The following is a 17,932-nucleotide window of genomic DNA, read 5'->3' as shown; positions in this document are numbered from 1 at the left end:
TGTGGCAGCATCGGGGCCGGTGGTGGGCGTGAGGGCAGATGTTGGTACAATGCAGGTGTAGAGCTGTTGAGTTGCAAATTCAAAGAATGGCGGTAGGCAGACAGTGATAAGTGGCACCGTGGGGGCAGGATTTATGATGAGTTCGGAACAGGTGCTGGGAACAGGTGAAACAGGTGCGTAGGTCGGCGATGGTGACACTTGCGGTCAGGAACAAGGTGTGTGGGTGGGGTTATTTGAGAGGTGAGCACTGGTGAGAGAAATTGTACACTTGGAGGCACAGCCGGTTATTACACCACGAGAGGCACTGAGGAGGGGTGAGGCTGTGAGATGTGAGACGTCGTGTATCTGTTGGTGTCACTAAATAGTGTAGGAGGCGGTCAGAATCTGATGGTCCGAAACACCGCTGCCACCAAATGTAACTTGCAATACTTTGGTGATAGAAACTCCGTGTGAAAACAGCTAGTTAAGGAGTTTATTACGAGCTCTGACAAAAATAGTCTGCCCTTCTTGAGTGTCTGCTCAGAACTGACGCAGTAACGCCTTCGCCCAGGCTTGGGCTCTCGGAAAGCGTGCTAGGTCAGCAAGTTTAGTGGGGGGATGTATGCATTGGGGGGGGGGGCATATATACATCGGGGGTAAACATATTGTAGGGGGGGTACATATATATATATATATATATATATATACATACAGTAATCCCGCATATTTCGCGGTAGTTACGTTCTTGTAACCCCCGCGAAAAGTCAATTCCGCGAATACTCTATTAACAATTGAATCTTACACTTGTGTCCACCATGCTGCCCATCACACAGTCCATGTCCATACTGATTGCGAGACAATTCGCCGTCAGACGATTCCCCTTCAGAACAGTTCGCACCCTGGACGATTCCCCGCCATTCTATAAATATACTAATCAATACTTTTATCAATATACTTATTAATTAATCAATACTTTAATAACTATATTTCAGGGGGATCCAGCAAAGTCTATGTTCAGTAGCGTAGGTTCTGGATATTATTTATTAGTTGCTCCTTTAGTCAATAATTAACTTGTTTCTTCCTCGCTGTAGTTGCCTTTGAATTATATTCTAGCGTCACCCATAGCTATCTTCATTAATGAAGGTGAATTGTTTTGTGTTTGTTGTGACTGCGAATTGTCCCGAAACCTCCATACTCATCCCGAAATACCTTCTTACAAGATTGAAAGCACATACTCCATTATGAAGGAAAAACGTAAACACCGTACTGTAATACACAATTATCTACACATTTATTCACAAAACAGTACAAAATAAAAAGATGCATTAACTGGTGATAGCAAACACTCCCACGGTCGTTTCTTAGCGTGTCCAGTAACACAATTTTCTCTGCTAAGGTCATAACTTTTCTTGATCGTTTTGTCACTTTGGAGTTCTTACTAATTGTATTATTAGCCTTTGGTGAGGCTGGCTTACGTCCTGGGGCCATGTGGAAAGCAAGTGGGAGGCAAGAGGCTCATATCATACTGCGGTTACAAGTACAACAGACACGTGAGGCAGTCAGGCGTGGACTGAGGACTGCGGGGCAGAGAGCAGTGTTGCCATATCCAAACAACGAAATTATGCTAGGGCAATGAAAAAATTATGCTAGATTGAGCAAATCTGTTCCAAGTAAAAAATGAATTATGCTAACTTGAAGCTAAATGATAAAATTCTATACATATTCGTGCAACATATCAATTATGTATTGTTTACTATGAAAATATTAAAATGAACCTACATACAGTAAGAGGATAAATATCGGTTTTCTGCCCATACTGCTTTTTCCCACGAAACTTAAGTTTTTCTGATGGATTTTGATGTGATTCACTCGATTTTGAGCATCATTTCCGTCAGAAATAACCAAATTTTGAGATATGACCCCCCCCCATCCCCCTGCAATAATGGGGGATCTTTGGGGAATCGGAGGTTATAGGGAGGGGGGGAAACACAGAAAATGGTCATTTCCGACTGAAATGAAGCTGAAAATCGAATGAATCATACCAAAATCCATTGGAAAAAACTAGGTTTCATGGGTAAAGTACAAAGCTCAAACTTATCCTAACCTAACCTAACCGAACCAAACCGAACCTAACCTAACCTAATCCAACCTAACCTAACCTAACCTAATCCAACCCAACCAAGCCCAAACTGAAAGTAACCAACTATTCAAACATCTTCTTACCTTATTCGTCTCTCCCTCTCTCTCTCTCTCTCTCTTTCTCTCTCTCTCTCTGATTTGTAGCTTTTATAAAATTATTCCAAAAATATTCCATTCCATTCTCTATTATGCTAGAATGATTCTAAAACTTCTAATATGCTAAAAAATATTCCAGACTCGAAAATTTGATCAAAATTATGCTAAAAGAATAAAATTATGCTAGATATGGTAACACTGGCAGAGGGGCCGCGGGAAAGGGACAGACTACAGAGGGTGGCGTGAGTTTACCGCGCTACAATTGGAAGCTGCGGGAATTTCAAATTTTTTGTTTTCTGTATATTCAAGAATATTTTAGTTGAACTTATTAATGCTAAGAAAATCCGCGAGAGGGCAAAACCGTAGACAAAAAATCCGCAAAAAATGCGGGAGTACTGTACAGTACAATCCCAGCTATCCGGTATCTCAGACAAACGGAATACTCAGAACAACGGGAAAATTCAAGGGCTGGTAAAAATGTCAGTAAGTTATAACTGTGCGCAAATTTGAATGGACCACCAAACCGCCGTTTGATTGTGTCACGCGAGGCTGGGTGAAATCAGACAAAGCGAGGTGAAGGCATTTCCGGCTAATGTAAATTCCTAGCAAATCCTCTTAACCACCCCTCCTCTCCCCCTCTTTCCCCTACTTGAATTCAGTCATCCTCCACCCCCTCCAAAAATCACCAGTCTGCGTTTTGCCACAAGACAGTAAACAAGCTCTCTTGCAATTGTGTTCCTCTGATAGACGGTAATTTGTACACTCCAAAATGCCTAAAGTGCAAACTAAACGTAAGCGTATCGTGCTTACCTTGAAACAGAAGCTGGACATATGCAACAGACTTGAAAAAGGCGAACATTATAAAACACTAATGGCTGAATATAAATGTTAATAGGAATGAAAGTTTACTTTGTTGGAAGAAAAATAAATAAATAATATGCCTGCATTTCATACGTACATCATTTATTTTATTTTCTGCAAAACAGCTGAGTGGCGGGTGAGGGGTGGAGTGATGGAGGTCAGATGGGGAAGAAGAAGAACAGTCAGAAACGTAAACAAACTCACGTGGGGGCACAGGTGTCGTGATAATTCTACAGTGCAGTCTTAACACATCATCAGTTCACTAATAAATGTTCAAGCTTTTATTTCTTTATTTTATTTTTCAATTTTTATGAGTACAGTACATATAATGAATACAGTAATTCGGTAAACAATGGACTGGTGCTAGACATTGCACGCACGTGGTGTGTGTTTACAAGGCAGTTTTTCAGGCGGAAACTCTTAGTGTAACCCCTAATGTGACTGGTGAGTACCTGAACTGTATTTACTGCTGTGATAGCCTTTGTATAGATTTGACTTGAAAATCAGAAATACGGGAAAAATCTGTAACCGGGAAGGTAAATTCCCCAAGCCACCCGGTTAACTGGGATTGTACTGTATATATATATATCTTATATCACCCTTGTCTTAAATGTCAGGACCAACTTACCTAGCCCGGGCTACCTACGCTCCTCATGGGGCAACAGAGCATTGTATGATGGATGGATGACTACTACAGTCAAATCAAATGGTTATTTCCATCACTAGTACCTACTGAGATATTTTAATATGAGTGTGGAGTGCATAAAACATTATTTTGTTTTGGGGTTGTTTGCATGTGGAAGAGTCACCATGAGGCAAGTCATTACCAGATTAACCAATATATAGCCATCCAGCGACCTAACACATTGGCTGTCTGATCTTCACGTATATTTTCTCTCACCTATCTGGTCATAATGGCGTAATAACAGTTATTTTATTTTATTTATTTATTATTATTTTTTTTTTTTAGTTTTATGCCAAGTCCCCCTTTTTTGGATAAGGGCTAAGGCATTGCCTCTGGGTAGAGGACTTTGGTTTGGAGCGTGTAGCATTTTATGACCGGATGCCCTTCCTGATGTCTACCAATGACTCTTGGGTGGATTCGATCCTCCGACCCTTCGGTCAGAGCTGAGCGCTTTAACCAACTGAGGCACGGCTGCTACAGTTATCTGGGAGATTTAATGCAGTAAGACACTTTATTATGTCAAAAACAAAAACAATGAAGCAGAATATAATAGAACTGCTGAAAAAATTGAACCATGGTGTTTCCATCTAAACCTTGTGTAACACATTTGGTACTGGTTCACCAACTGCTTTTGATCTAAAAAAGCAAATGGAAAAATTACTTAAACTCTGTGCAGACAGTGATTCAAAGAAGCAAATGATAAATAGAAAAACTATAAGTGACAATGGAATGGTTTCAACAGGATTGGAATAAGTGGGCTTGTCAGGCAGATAGATAATTAATCATGCTCTGCTGTTCCACAAACAGCTTAAATTAGAACAAGAATGTGATCCCACTGAAGGATAGTGGGTCAGAGGTGTACTGATGAATTAATACACATGACCTCTGTTGGTCCCTGTTAAATTATTATATGGGATATATGTGGCCTCAGTTAGTTTGGCAAAACGGTTCATCTGGCAAGGTTCTGGAAAATTGGTGCTGTACCTATACCAAATTATAGCATCCATCCATCCATCATCCAATCCTATGTTGCCCCATAAGAAGCGCAGGAGCCAGGGGCTCGGCAAGTTGGTCCCGGCATTCAAGATGAGAGTCAGAATCATAGCAAATTGTCTCTATTTCTCTACTGGGCTCCTACGATCACAACCTTATCATCTCAGCCTGTCCTATCGGTCCAGTAAGGCCTGTAGACCCTCCCATAAAGCGATGGCTGTGACACTGAGGATAAGGCAGTACAGTAAAACCTCAATATAACGGACTTCAATAGACCGGAATTCGCTTTAATTGGACTCGAGGAGCTACCGGACTAAATTTCTACTTATTGGAAAATGTCCGATAAAGCCAGAAGCTGTCCATACTGCCTGACCACTTCAGCTATGTTCACCATGATAAGGTAAATAAAAGACATGTTTATCAGTGTGCAGTACTGTATTATTGTATATATTATACCATGGCGGAGGGTTAGTGCCCCTCCCCGGAAAACAACTAACTAAAATGACGAACAAGAAGCCTCGGACAAGGACTGACAAAAAGGTGATGACCAAGGACCGGACAAAGGACATGGTAATTGCAACATGGAATGTTAGAGGTGCGAATGATGAGGTGAAAGAGAGAGAGATTGTCCAGGTCCTTGAGGGTACGAAAGTGGATGTATGTGGAGTAACTGACACTAAATGGAGAGGAGAGAGTGTGAGAGAATGGGAGTATGGATGGGGTATATGTACAGGAGTAGGTGAGAATGAGAGGGCAAAAGAAGGAGTGTGTATTGTTGTGAGTAAAAGATGGAAGAAGAACATAAGAAAGTATGGATCAGTTGGGTCAAGGATTGTGTGGGTAAGATTGAAAGTTGGAATACACATGTGGGTGATTGTGTGCGTGTATGCGCCAACGCAAGATCGTGCAAGCAGAGTGAGAGAAGAGTTCTGGACAAATGTAGAAGTGTGCATGGAAAAGACTGGAAGGAATGAGTGTTTTTTATCGATAATATGAATGGTAAAGTAGGGAATGTGAAGGTGGATGGAATAGTTCGTGAGTGGGGTGTGCCTGCTGAGATAGATGAGAATGGCAATGCATTAGTGGACATTTGTGTTGGGAGAGGGTTGGTAATAACAAATACCCTCTTCAGGCACAAAATGATCCACAGGTATACATGGCGAGTGATGAGAAGGGTGGGTGGTGAACTGAATGAAAGGAAGGCAATGATTAATTATGTGTGTGTGGATGAAAGGATGTGAAGATGTGTAATGGATGCAAGAGTATATAGAGGTTGGGGAAGTGGACTTTCTGACCACTACTTGGTGGTGGCCAGAATCAAGTTCCAAATAAGATGGAGAAATAGAAGAAGGGAAGGATGGGAAGAAGGAGTACTTGCAAGGAGAATGGAAAGGTTACAAGAGGATGAGAATAAGGCAGAATATAAGAGAGAGTTGAAGGAACGATTGGGCAAATATGAATTGGAGCAGATGGGGGACGTGGAAGGTGTGTGCAGGATATTAACAGAAGAAATATGTGCAGCATGTGATGTGGTGTGTAGAAGGAAGAGAAGACGGAGGGGGGTGCAAGGAACAGCGTGGTGGAATGAAGAGGTGAGACAGGCTGTGGCACACAAGAAGAAAGCATACAATGAATGGATGAGAAACAGGGGCGTGGAAGAAGTTGAGAGGTGGAAGAGAGTTATAAGTAGAAAGAAAGTGAGGTAAAAAGATTAGTAAGAGAGCGTAAGAAGAGAGTGGATGAGGAATTTGGAAGGAATTTGAGTGTAAAGTGGAGGGACTGTAAGAAAATGTTCTGGAAAGAGGTGAAGAGAGTAAGACAGGGTGGCAGTGAAGTTAGCAGGGGAATGAAAGATAAAAATGGTAGATTACTAGTGGAGAAGGGAGAAAAAGTGAGCAGATGAAGAGAACACTTTAAGGCATTGTTGAACATAGAGGATGGAAGTAATGCGAGTATAAGTGGCTGGGGAATGGCTGGGAGAAGGAGGGAGGTGAGAAGACAGGAAGAAATCAGTAGAATAGAAGTTGTGGAAGCAATGAAGAAAGTTAAATTGGGGAAAGCCCCAGGAATTGATGGAGTATGTGGTGAAATACTGAAGCATGGGGGAGAGATAGTAGTAGAATGGATGTGGAAGATGTGCAGATTGGCCTGGGAAGAAGGTAAGTCCTAGAGGATTGGAAGTCGGGTATAATTATTCTCTTGTACAAAGGAAAAGGGGAAAAAGAAGTGTGTGGTAATCATAGGGGCATTTGTCTTCTTAGTATAATAGGAAAAGTGTATGGTAGGATACTTATTGACAGAGTTAGAGAAGGAACAGAGGAATTAGTTGGAGAAGAACAGGGAGGTTTTAGAAAGGGAAGAGGTTGTGTAGAGCAGATATTTATTCTTAGATCTTTAGTGGGAAAGTTTCTAGAGAAGGGAAAGAAGTTGTATGTGGCTTATGGATTTGGAGAAAGCATATGACAGGGTGGATAGACAAGGATTGTGGAAAGTATTTAGATTATATGGAGTAGATGGGAAGTTGTTGAATGCTGTGAAGAATATGTATTATGGTGCTAAGGCTGCAGTGCATGTGGATGGCGAATTGAGTGAATTTTTCTCTTTGAAGGTTGGGTTGAAACAGGGATGTGTCATGTCTCCATGGTTGTTCAATCTGTGCATGGATGGGATAATAAAAGAGGTACAAGGTAGGGTAGTAGATGTTGGAATGGCCCTGGTGAGAGAGGGTAGTGTTTGGATACTCCCTGTACTGTTGTTTGCAGATGATACTGTGTTGTTGAGTGAAGACGAAGGGGAGCTGCAAGGCTTGGTGGATGAGTTTGGGAGAGTGTGTTAGAAACGGAATCTAAAGGTGAATGTAGAGAAGAGTAAAGTGATGGTCTTTGAGAGAGGTGAAGTCAGTGAATGTACAGCGAGGTTGGATGGTGAGGAATTGGAAAATGTGAGTACGTTTAAGTACTTGGGTAGTGTGATGAGTAAGGATGGAAGTTTGGAGGGTGAAGTGCTTGAAAGGGTACAACTAGGAAGAAAGGTTGCTGGTTCCTTGAAAGCAGTGATAAGAAACTGGAAAGTGAGCATGGAAGTGAAAAAGTTACTACACGATAGTATTGTGATACCAATTCTAACGTATGGAAGTGAAGCTTGGATGTTGTTGGAAGGACACAAGTCAAGAGTGAGAGCAGTGAAATGAGTTATTTAAGAGGAGCCTGTGGAGTCACATGGAGAGACTGGCTGACTAATGAGGATATAAAGGAGCATTGTGGTGTGGATGTGGATGTGATAGGAAGTAGTAGGAGGAATAAACTGAGGTGGTTTGGCCATGTGGAGAGGATGGAGGGTGAAAGACTGACGAAGAGAGTGTGTGTGAGTGAGGTGGAGGGGGGGAGAGGGAGGGGGAGGCCGAGGATGAGATGGAGGGATGGGGTGGAGAGGTATGAGAGAGGGGGTTGTGAGTTGGGAGCAAGGCAGTTAAATTGCGAGGGACAGGGCGACGTGGAGGCGATTTGTTTGCGGCCACCCCGAATGGGATTGAGGCGTCTGGGAATAGATAGATAGAAAGATTAATGTAGTGAAGGTATAACACAGTACAGTACTGCAATGGTAGAGAAAACAGTTCAAAAACAGTTGGTGCAATCTGCACTAATCTGATATATAAAAAAAAGTCCGGATTAGCATGGGGGAAGTCCAGAGGTCACTTTTATTGGAATTTCGCTTTTTTCGGAATGGCTTGGGCCCCAATTAGCCCGCTGTAGTGAGGTCTTACTGTATTTGTTTGATTTTCCATGGAATGATTATCGCTTCCATGGTTGAGAGCCATCTGAGTGCTTGCATATTATGGAGGTCATTCTCTCAGGCATAGAAGCATACATTCCTTTCTCATATCCTGTGACTAATGCAGAAAAAACCTTGGTTTAATCACGCTTGTTCCAATTCTGTTCTCAACAAGGAGATGACCTACAAAAGGTAGTGGAGCCAGTCCACCTCTGAATCTCATCTCTTTTATCTTTCTGCCTATAATCATCCTAAGTCTGTTCTTCATCCATCCATCCATCCATCATCCAATCCTACATTGTCCCATGAGGAGCGTCGGAGCCCGGGGCTAGGCAGTTGGTCTCGACATTTAAGATGAGAGTGACCAGCCTCACTCATCCCTGAGTCGCATTACATGAGCAATCAACCCCAATCACCCTTTGGATATTCACTCTGGTAAAACAAATTTCTTTCGTACTAAATGCTCTGAACTCTCTAACTCAAATTCTTCCCGCTCCTTCTGGCACTTTACCAAAAACTTTTCTAACAACTTACCCTCATCATTCTTCCCCCCTCGTTTCCACTCTAATGGCCCTGAAGCCATTTCCTCTTCTGATAACCAAGCCTGTGCAGGTTTATATCCAAGGGATGGTTGGGATTTGTTGCTCACATAATGCCACTCAGGGATGAGTGAGGATGGTGACTCTCATCTTAAATGTCAGGACCAACTTGCCTAACCCCAGGCTCCTATGCGCCTCATGGGGAAACACAGGATTGGATGATGAATGAATGAATGAATGAATGAATAAAGCAGAACTCTTCACTCAGACTTTCTCTTCCAATTCCACCATTAAACTTTAGATGATTCTGAAGCTCTTCCTCCATCACATCCCCCCTCTGACTTCCTCATGGCTGACATTAAAATTTCAATTGAATTATTTTCAGCCATCACTGGGATCAATACTAACAAGGCATATGGGCCTGATGGAGTCCCTCCAGTTGTCTTCAAGAACTGTGGTTATATCCTGCCCCAGTGAACTCTTTCGCCTTTGTCTGTCAACCTGTACCTTTCCTTCTTGCTGGAAGTTTGCCCTCATTCAGCGTGCCCCCAAAATGGATGACCATTCCTAGCCCTCTAACTATCACCCCATTGCTTTAACATCCTATAATTCAAATTTTTTTAGTCTATTCTTAACAAAAAAAAATTAAATCACCTATCCTATCATAAGTTTCTTTCAGATCATCAGTATGGGTTTCACCAGGGATGTTCCATTTGCGATCTTCTCACCTACCTGTCAGACTCCTGGTCATCATCCTTTTGGGACTTTGGTGAAAGCTTTGCCACTGCAATTGACATCTCAAAGGCTTTCAATTCAGTCTGGCATAAACCGTAAATATCCAAACTCCCCTATTACAATCTCTATCCTTCTACCTCTGCCTTCATCTCTAGCTTCCCTCTGGCTGTTCTATAGCTGCTGTTGTAGATGGCCACTGCTCTCCTACAGCTATCAATAGTGATGTTTCTCAGGGCTCTGTCCTACCACCACCTCTCTTCCTTCTATTCATCAATGACCTTCTAAGATGCACATCGAACCCCATCCACTCATACGCTGATCAATGAACCCTTCACTTTCCATTCACTTCCCGGAACATCCTTCTTAGCATTTACTTCAACAAACAAGGGATGAGGCTACAGCACACCTAATTTCTGACTTGGCTCACATCTCTGACTGGGGTAAAAGCTTTCTTGTTGTTTTAATGCATCAAAAACTCAGTTCTTAATCTTTCAACCTGACAAAATCTTCCACATGAGTATTCTCTAACTTTTAACAACATCCAAGTCAATTCTCTCAGGATTTATCTTGGAATGATCATTTTACCTCTCTCATAAAATCTACTTCCAAGAGATTAGGTGTGCTAAGCCGACTCCATACCTTTTTTAACCCCGCACAGTTGTTGACTTTATATAAAGCACGGGTTTGATTCGCCCCATGTAGAGTACAACTGTAATGTGTGGGGAGGCTCCCCACATACAGATCTTCTCAATAAAGTGGAGTCAAAGGTTTTTCGTCTCATTAATTCTCCTCCTTTTACTGGCTCCCTTAAACCTCTGTCTCTCTGCAGCACTGCTGCATCTTTACCACTCTTCTATTGCTACTTCAATGGTCACTGCTCATCTGAACTGTCTGTCTGTATCTCTCACCACTGCAGCAGGCATGTAGCACCCATCTAGCCACAAACACTCATCCCATTTCTCTCCAACTCTCTACTGCAAGAGTTAACTGTTACTCCCACTCCTTCATTTATGCAACAGGTCAACTATGGAACTGTCTCCCTCTGTCTGTATTTCCTACTATCTACCCCCATAGGGGTAGGGTTTTTTTTCCAAGAATAATCCTCCAGTGTCCCTGCTTGTTGTACAAGGCAACTAAAAGGGTTGGCGGAGGGTTAGTGCCCCTCCCAGGAAAACAACTAACTAAAAAGACGAACAAGAAGCCTCAGACAAGGACTGATCAAAAGATGACGACCAAGGACCGGACAAAGGACATGGTAATTGCAACATGGAATGTGAGAGGTGCGAATGATGAGGTGAAAGAGAGAGATTGTCCAGGTGCTTGACAGTGCGAAAGTGGATGTATGTGGAGTAACTGAAACTAAATGGAGAGGAGAGAGTGTGAGAGAATGGGAGTATGGATGGGGTATATGTGCAGGAGTACGTGAGAATGAGAGGGCAAAAGAAGGAGTGTGTATTGTTGTGAGTAAAAGATGGAAGAAGAACATAAGAAAGTATGGATCAGTAGGGACAAGGATTGTGTGGGTAAGATTGAAAGTTGGAATACAAATGTGGGTGATTGTGTGCGTGTATGCGCCAACGCAAGATCGTGCAAGCAGAGTGAGAAAGAGTTCTGGACAAATGGAGAAGTGTGCATGGAAAAGACTGGAAGGAATGAGAGAGTGTTTTTGATCAGTGACATGAATGGTAAAGGAGGGAATGTGAAGGTGGATCGAAGTATTGGTGAGTGGGGTGCGCCTGCTGAGGTAGATGAGAATGGCAGTGCATTAGTGGACACTTGTGCCGGGAGGGGGTTGGTAATAACAAATACCCTCTTCAGGCACAAAATGATCCACAGGTATACATGGCAAGTGATGAGATGAATGGGTGGTGAACTGAATGAAAGGAAGGCAAAGATTGATTGTGTGTGTGTGGATGAAAGGATGCAAAGATGTGTAAGGGATGCAAGAGTATATAGAGGTTGGGGGAGTGGATTTTCTGACCACTACTTCGTGGTGGCCAGTATCAAGATCCAAGCAAGATGGAGATATAGAAGAAGGGAAGGATGGGAAGAAGGTGTAGTTGCAAGGAGAGTGGAAAGGTTACAAGAGGATGAGAAAATGGCAGAATATAAGAGAGAAATAGCGGAACGTTTGGGTAAATATGAAATGGAGCAGATGGGGGACGTGGAAGGTGTGTGCAGGATATTCACAGAAGAAATATGTGCAGTATGTGATGTGGTGTGTGGGGTAAAGAGAAACCAAAGGTGGTGCAAGGAACAGCATGGTGGACTGACGAGGTGAGACAGGCTGTGGCACAAAAGAAGAAAGCATACAATGAATGGATGAGAAATAGGGGCATGGAAGAAGTTGAGAGGCGCAAGAGAGTTATATGTAGAAAGGAAAAAAAGAGGTGAAAAGATTAGTAAGAGAGAGTAAGAAGAGAGTGGATGTGGAATTTGGAAGGAATTTGAGTGTAAAGTGGAGGGACTGCAAGAAGATGTTCAGGAATGAGGCAGAGAGAGTAAGACAGGGTGGCAGTGAAGTTAGCAGGGGAGTGAAAGATAAAAATGGTAGATTACTAGTGGAGAAGGGAGAAAAAGTGAGCAGATGGAGAGAACACTGTAAGGAACTGTTGAACATAAAGGATGGAAGGAATGCAAGTATAAGTGGCTGGGGAATGGCTGGGAGAAGGAGGGAGGTGAGAAGACAGGAAGAAATCAGTAGGATAGAAGTTGTGGAAGCAATGAAGAAAGTTAAATTGGGGAAAACCCCAGGAATTGATGGAGTGTGTGGTGAAATGCTGAAGTTTGGGGGAGAGATAGTAGTAGAATGGATGTGGAAAATGTGCAGATTGGCCTGGGAAGAAGGTAGAGTCCCAGAGGATTGGAAGTCAGGTATAATTATTCCCTTGTACAATGGAAAAGGGGAAAAAGAAGTAGTGTGGTAATCATAGGGGCATTTGTCTTCTTAGTATAACAGGAAAAGTGTATGGTAGGATACTTATTGACAGAGTTAGAGAAAGAACAGAGGAATTAGTTGGAGAAGAACAGGGAGGGAAGAGGTTGTGTAGATCAAATATTCATTCTTTGATCTTTAGTGGAAAAGTTTCTAGAGAAGTGAAAGAAGTTGTATGCGGCTTTCATGGATTTGAAGAAAGCATATGACAGGGTGACTAGACAAGGATTGTGGAAAGTATTAAGAATATATGGAGTAGATGGGAAGTTGTTGAATGCTGTGAAGAGTATGTATGATGGTGCTAAGGCTGCAGTGCCTGTGGATGGTGAACTGAGTGAATTTTTCTCTCTGAAGGTTGGGTTGAAACAGGGATATGTCATGTCTCCATGGTTGTTCAATCTGTACATGGATGGGGTAATAAAAGAGGTACAAGGTAGGGCAGTGGATGTTGGAGTGGCCCTGGTGAGAGAGGATAGTTTTTGGAAACTCCCTGTACTGTTGTTTGCAGATGATGCTGTGTTGTTGAGTGAGATGAAGGGGAGCTTCAAGGCTTGGTGGAGGAGTTTGGGATAGTGTGTAAGAAAAGGGATTCTAAAGATGAATGTAGGTTGGAGTAAAGTGATGGTCTTTGAGAGAGGTAAAGTTAGTGAATGTACATCGAGGTTCAATGGTGAGGAATTGGAAAATGTGAGTACGTTTAAGTACTTGGGTAGTGTGATGAGTAAGGATGGAAGTTTGGAGGGTGAAGTGCTTGAAAGGGTACAGCAGGGAAGAAAGGTTGCTGGTTCTTTGAAAGCAGTGATAAGAAACCGGGAAGTGAGCATGGAAGTGAAAAAGTTACTACATGATAGTATTGTGATACCAACTCTAACATATGGAAGTGAAGCTTGGACGTTGTTGGAAGGACACAAGTCAAGAGTGAGATTAGTGGAAATGAGTTATTTAAGAGGAGCCTGTGGAGTCACATGGAGAGATAGGCTGACAAATGAGGATATAAAGAAGCGTTGTGGTCAGGATGTGGATGCGATAAGAAGCGTTAGGAGGAATACACTGAGGTGGTTTGGCCATGTGGAGAGGATGGAGAATGAAAGACTGACGAAGAGAGTGTATGTGAGTGAGGTGGAGGGGAGGAGAGTGAGGGGGAGGCTGAGGATGAGATGGAGGGATGGGGTGGAGAGGTATATGAGCTGGCAGCAGGGCAATGAAATGGTGGAGGACAGGGCGACGTGGAGGCAATTTGTTTGTGGCCACCCCGAATGGGATTGAGGCGTCTGGCAATAGATAGATAGATAGATAGAATATGATCTCCAGTCTTTCAAAAGCAGTATGTCCAGACATCTCAAAATGAACGCATCTTGAATTTGGCTCTGTTATCTTGTTTTTGTTTTTTCTTGGAGGGAACAATCTTGCAGGCTCCTGGTCTTTGGTTCCTTTGTTTTTCCATTAAAAAAAAAAAAAATAAAAAAAAAAAAAATAAAAAATAAATAAATGGAAGAAATAATAACTAGAAAATGAAATTATGCTTACTGTAAGGACACATGACACATTTTCAATGTGTATATAATTTCTTCCTGTACAGTAATACTCAATCACTTACCTTATGTTCATGGATGTATATGAGGGCTTCAACAAGATATTTACAAACATAGGCAATCTGGGGTTCTGTGAGAGGACGGTAGAGGTCAGCCATGATCGAGTCCATAGCTCCACCATCACAGTACTCCAGGTACATCTGAAAATGGTGGAAAGTGTATGTATGTATGTATCTCTCTCTCTCTTAAAAACAGTACAGTAAATATATATTCAATTACTTGTATTGCATGTTCCGGCATGTGTTATTATCCATCAAAGTAAATGGTGGAATTTCAACAGTCCAATAATCAAAATCCAAGCCACTTGTCTCATCACCCAAACAGAATTTCCTTGTGCTTTTTATCATGCTTATGACAATATTTAATGGAAATTTTCAATGTCTGGACAGTTATACAGTAAAGGTATAGGGTTTTATAGGGGGTTAGACCCCTCTCAAGGGATTTTTCAAGGGTACTATGTCACTATCTGATACTTCCTTGGCTGCTATATGCAGTGATAATTAAGAATTTACTGTAATACAAATACAGTAATCCCTGTACTATCCGGACGCCCACTTTCCGGACACTTTGGTCCTGGGATTTATTATTCCCAAAACTGCCCCAAAATCGCAAAAAATTTGAAAAAAAATCTGACATTTTTCTCCCATATAATTTGAACTCAGACCACACGCGGCACGGACCAGCTGTGTTTTGGTGCTTAGTTCTGCCGCCGTCCACTAGAGCACCCCTGCATCCTCCCCACTTACTCCATCTCTTGTTGTGTGTGCACGTTCGTCATCATGGCCGCCCATGTGCTTGCTTTTTTAGTGGTGCCCTACTTGCTGCAGGCTCTCCTGCTGCTCTTGTGCCTCTTGTTAGTGTGTGTGATGATGGCCCCACCGCCTGAGAAGAGGAAGAGAGTGGTTTTGACTCTGGAGAAGAAGAGGGAGATATTGGAGAAAGTGGATGCGGGATGGTCTTCGTCACGCATCCTCCGTGAATTCAACCTGGCCTGATCTACTTTGTTTGATATTAAGAGATCCCATGACAAACTCATGCAGTACACGGCTGACTTCTTGTCGATGAACAAACGCAACGTGGAGAGGAAGATGATGTTTACTCCCCGGTACGCTGAAGTCGACCACTCCACGTTGATTTGGTATCGACAGCAACATGCTGCTGGTGTGATGGTGCGTGGTTCGGAGCTGAAGGCTGCTGCTGAGAAGTTCGCAAGGCTTCATGACGTCCCAGACTTCAAGGCATCTGAGGGTTGGCTCTTCGCGTTTAAGGTATGACATGGCATTACCAACTGTAAGTCTCATAGAGAAACTTTGGACGCCGACGACGATGGAGTAGAGGAGTTTCGGCACAAGGTGAAGGGCTTGATCGACAGGAAGGGCCTCACTCTCGGTCAAGTCTACAATGCTGACAAAACTGGTTTATTCTATCACTCTTTGCCAACGAACACTCTAGCCGACGAGACGGAGAAGCGTGTACCTGGCCGCAAGCTCTCCAAGCAATGGATATCTGCTTTGTGTTGTGCCAATGCTAACGGCATGCACCGGCTCAAGCCCGTTATTGTTGGCCATGCAAAGCAGCCTCGGTGTCTTCGTGGGGTGATGGATGTCCTTCCTGTCATTTGGTACCATTCTGTGAAGGCATGGTTCACAGCCCACATCTTCAAAGACTGGTTCCACCGCCATTTCGTCAAGGAGGTCATCAATTACCAGACGAAGACACTGGGAATCCTGCACAACCAGGTAAATGCCCTCCTTTTGGATAATGCACCTGCCCACCAGTGCGACAAGGACTTGGTGGCTGAGAATGGGTGCATTAGGTGCATGTTTATGACACCTAATACGACTGCTCTCATCCAACCAATGGACCAAGAAGCGATCGTGGCAATGAAGAGGCAGTACCGAAGGAAGTTTTTGTACGAGGTGATGGTTGTTCTCGAGGACGAGGACGAGCGCAGGGAGGGACGGGACACACGAGGCCAGCGGACTTTGGAAAACATTCGCCGCTACAACATCAAGTCTGCAATCTACAACTGGGCCAGTGCATGGAAGGAAGTCCATGTCAAGACTCTAGAAAATGGTTGGTCTCGTCTGCTTCTCAGAATGGATGTGGAGCACGATTTCCTAGGTTTTGACGTGGACGATTTCCACGCACGTCTACGTGCGCATGGCGATGATGATGATGTGGATGAAGTGCATGAGTGGTTGGATGATGACGAGGGTGATCCTGGGTATCAGATCATGTCTGATATCGAGATCGCATCTTCAGTTGCAGGTGTCAGTACCCAACTTGAAGATTCCAACAAGGATGGCGACGATGATGCGGACTCCTCTCAGCGTGACACTACTCCAGCCATCCCCAAACTGAGTGCACTCCGGGAACGTATAGAGTTCGTTCTCGACTACTTGGAACACCCGGACTGCGACATGGAGATGGGGCCCTTGGAACTTGTGGAGGAAGTGTGCACATTCAGGCAGCGCATCATTAATCGCCAAAATCATCGTTCCTTGCATCAATCAACCATTGACAGCTTTTTCAGACCCATGACCCCTGCTGTGCCCAGCCCTGGCTCCACATCATTGCCTCCCCAAGACAGGTTCTCATCCTCCGAGCCACAGCCCAGCACATCAGGCACGGTGGAGTCGCCACTGGACATGAGTTTGCGCCTCTCTTCAGAGTCGTCTGCAGTGGGTAATCCATCACCACATCCCAGCAACGCACCCCTAGGCCACCTGCATCAGCCACTGTCAGACTCTGACAGTGAATAAACAGCAAGAACTCGCCACTAGACCACACGGGAATTTACAGTGTTGTGAAGTGATAAAAACAGTGAGCGGTGTTAAGAAATTAGAATTCTGAGTGCAAAGACTTAAGTGCAGAGTGCAACACCAATTTTATTGACATTCAATGGTGTGCAAATTAGACTAGAATGCGTAGGGTTAAAAAAATGGATTTATGAGTGCAAAGACTTAAGTGCAGAGTGCAACACTTATTTCCTTAAGGTACAATGGAGCGCAAATTAGACTAAAGTGTGTAGTGTTAAGAAAATGGATTTATGAGTGCAAATGACTAAGTTCAGTGCAAGACTTCATGTACAGTGTACTGCAGGTGCTTCAGGTACTCCTTTTTACTGTCAGAGTCTGAGAGGAGGCGGGTTATTCATCGACATGGCCAGGGACTTGTTGTAAGTACCCAGAATGTTTCATACCGTACTGTATTTTGCATACTTACCTCTCAAATCTCATTTCACTCTTTTATGTCCCTTATTAGTGTGAATAGGGTCTTAGGTGCTACGCATGTCCAGCAGGGGGGTGTTTTTCAGAGTTAGGCTAGGTTAGGGTCCGTAAGTAACCAGTCCAGGAGCCAGGGACTTGTTGTAAGTACCCAGAATGTTTAATATTGTATATACTCACCCCCTAAAACCTCATTCTCTAGTTCTTTTGCATTTATTTCATTCTTTTATGTCTCTTATGGATGTGAATTGGGTCTTAAATAGGTGCTATGCATGTCCAGTAGGGAGTTGTATAGGTGTTTTTCTGAGTCAGGGTAGGTCAGGGTCCATAAGTACAAGTCCAGGAACTAGGGCCCACTATCCGGAGGGGACCACTTT

At 43.3% G+C, this 17,932-nt stretch overlaps 1 protein-coding gene across 2 annotated transcripts in view; it reads right to left on the bottom strand.

Moving 5' to 3' along the window:
* The window catches only part of Slik (Sterile20-like kinase), a 452,675-nt gene that overhangs the window by 376,418 nt on the left and 58,325 nt on the right, over positions 1-17,932 (bottom strand). For both annotated transcript variants that reach the window (XM_080282573.1, XM_080282574.1), the window contains exon 3: positions 14,331-14,465. In XM_080282573.1, coding sequence (XP_080138699.1) covers positions 14,331-14,465 — 135 coding nt within the window. The remainder of the gene's footprint in view (positions 1-14,330; positions 14,466-17,932) is intronic.

The sequence above is a fragment of the Coenobita brevimanus genome, chromosome 94, assembly GCF_032717465.1.
Source record: "Coenobita brevimanus isolate Jiangsu-jjx chromosome 94, ASM3271746v2, whole genome shotgun sequence".
NCBI classification, from domain to species: domain Eukaryota; kingdom Metazoa; phylum Arthropoda; class Malacostraca; order Decapoda; family Coenobitidae; genus Coenobita; species Coenobita brevimanus.
The sequence above is the reverse complement of the archived record's forward strand: the minus strand, read 5'-3'. Positions and strand labels throughout refer to the sequence as shown.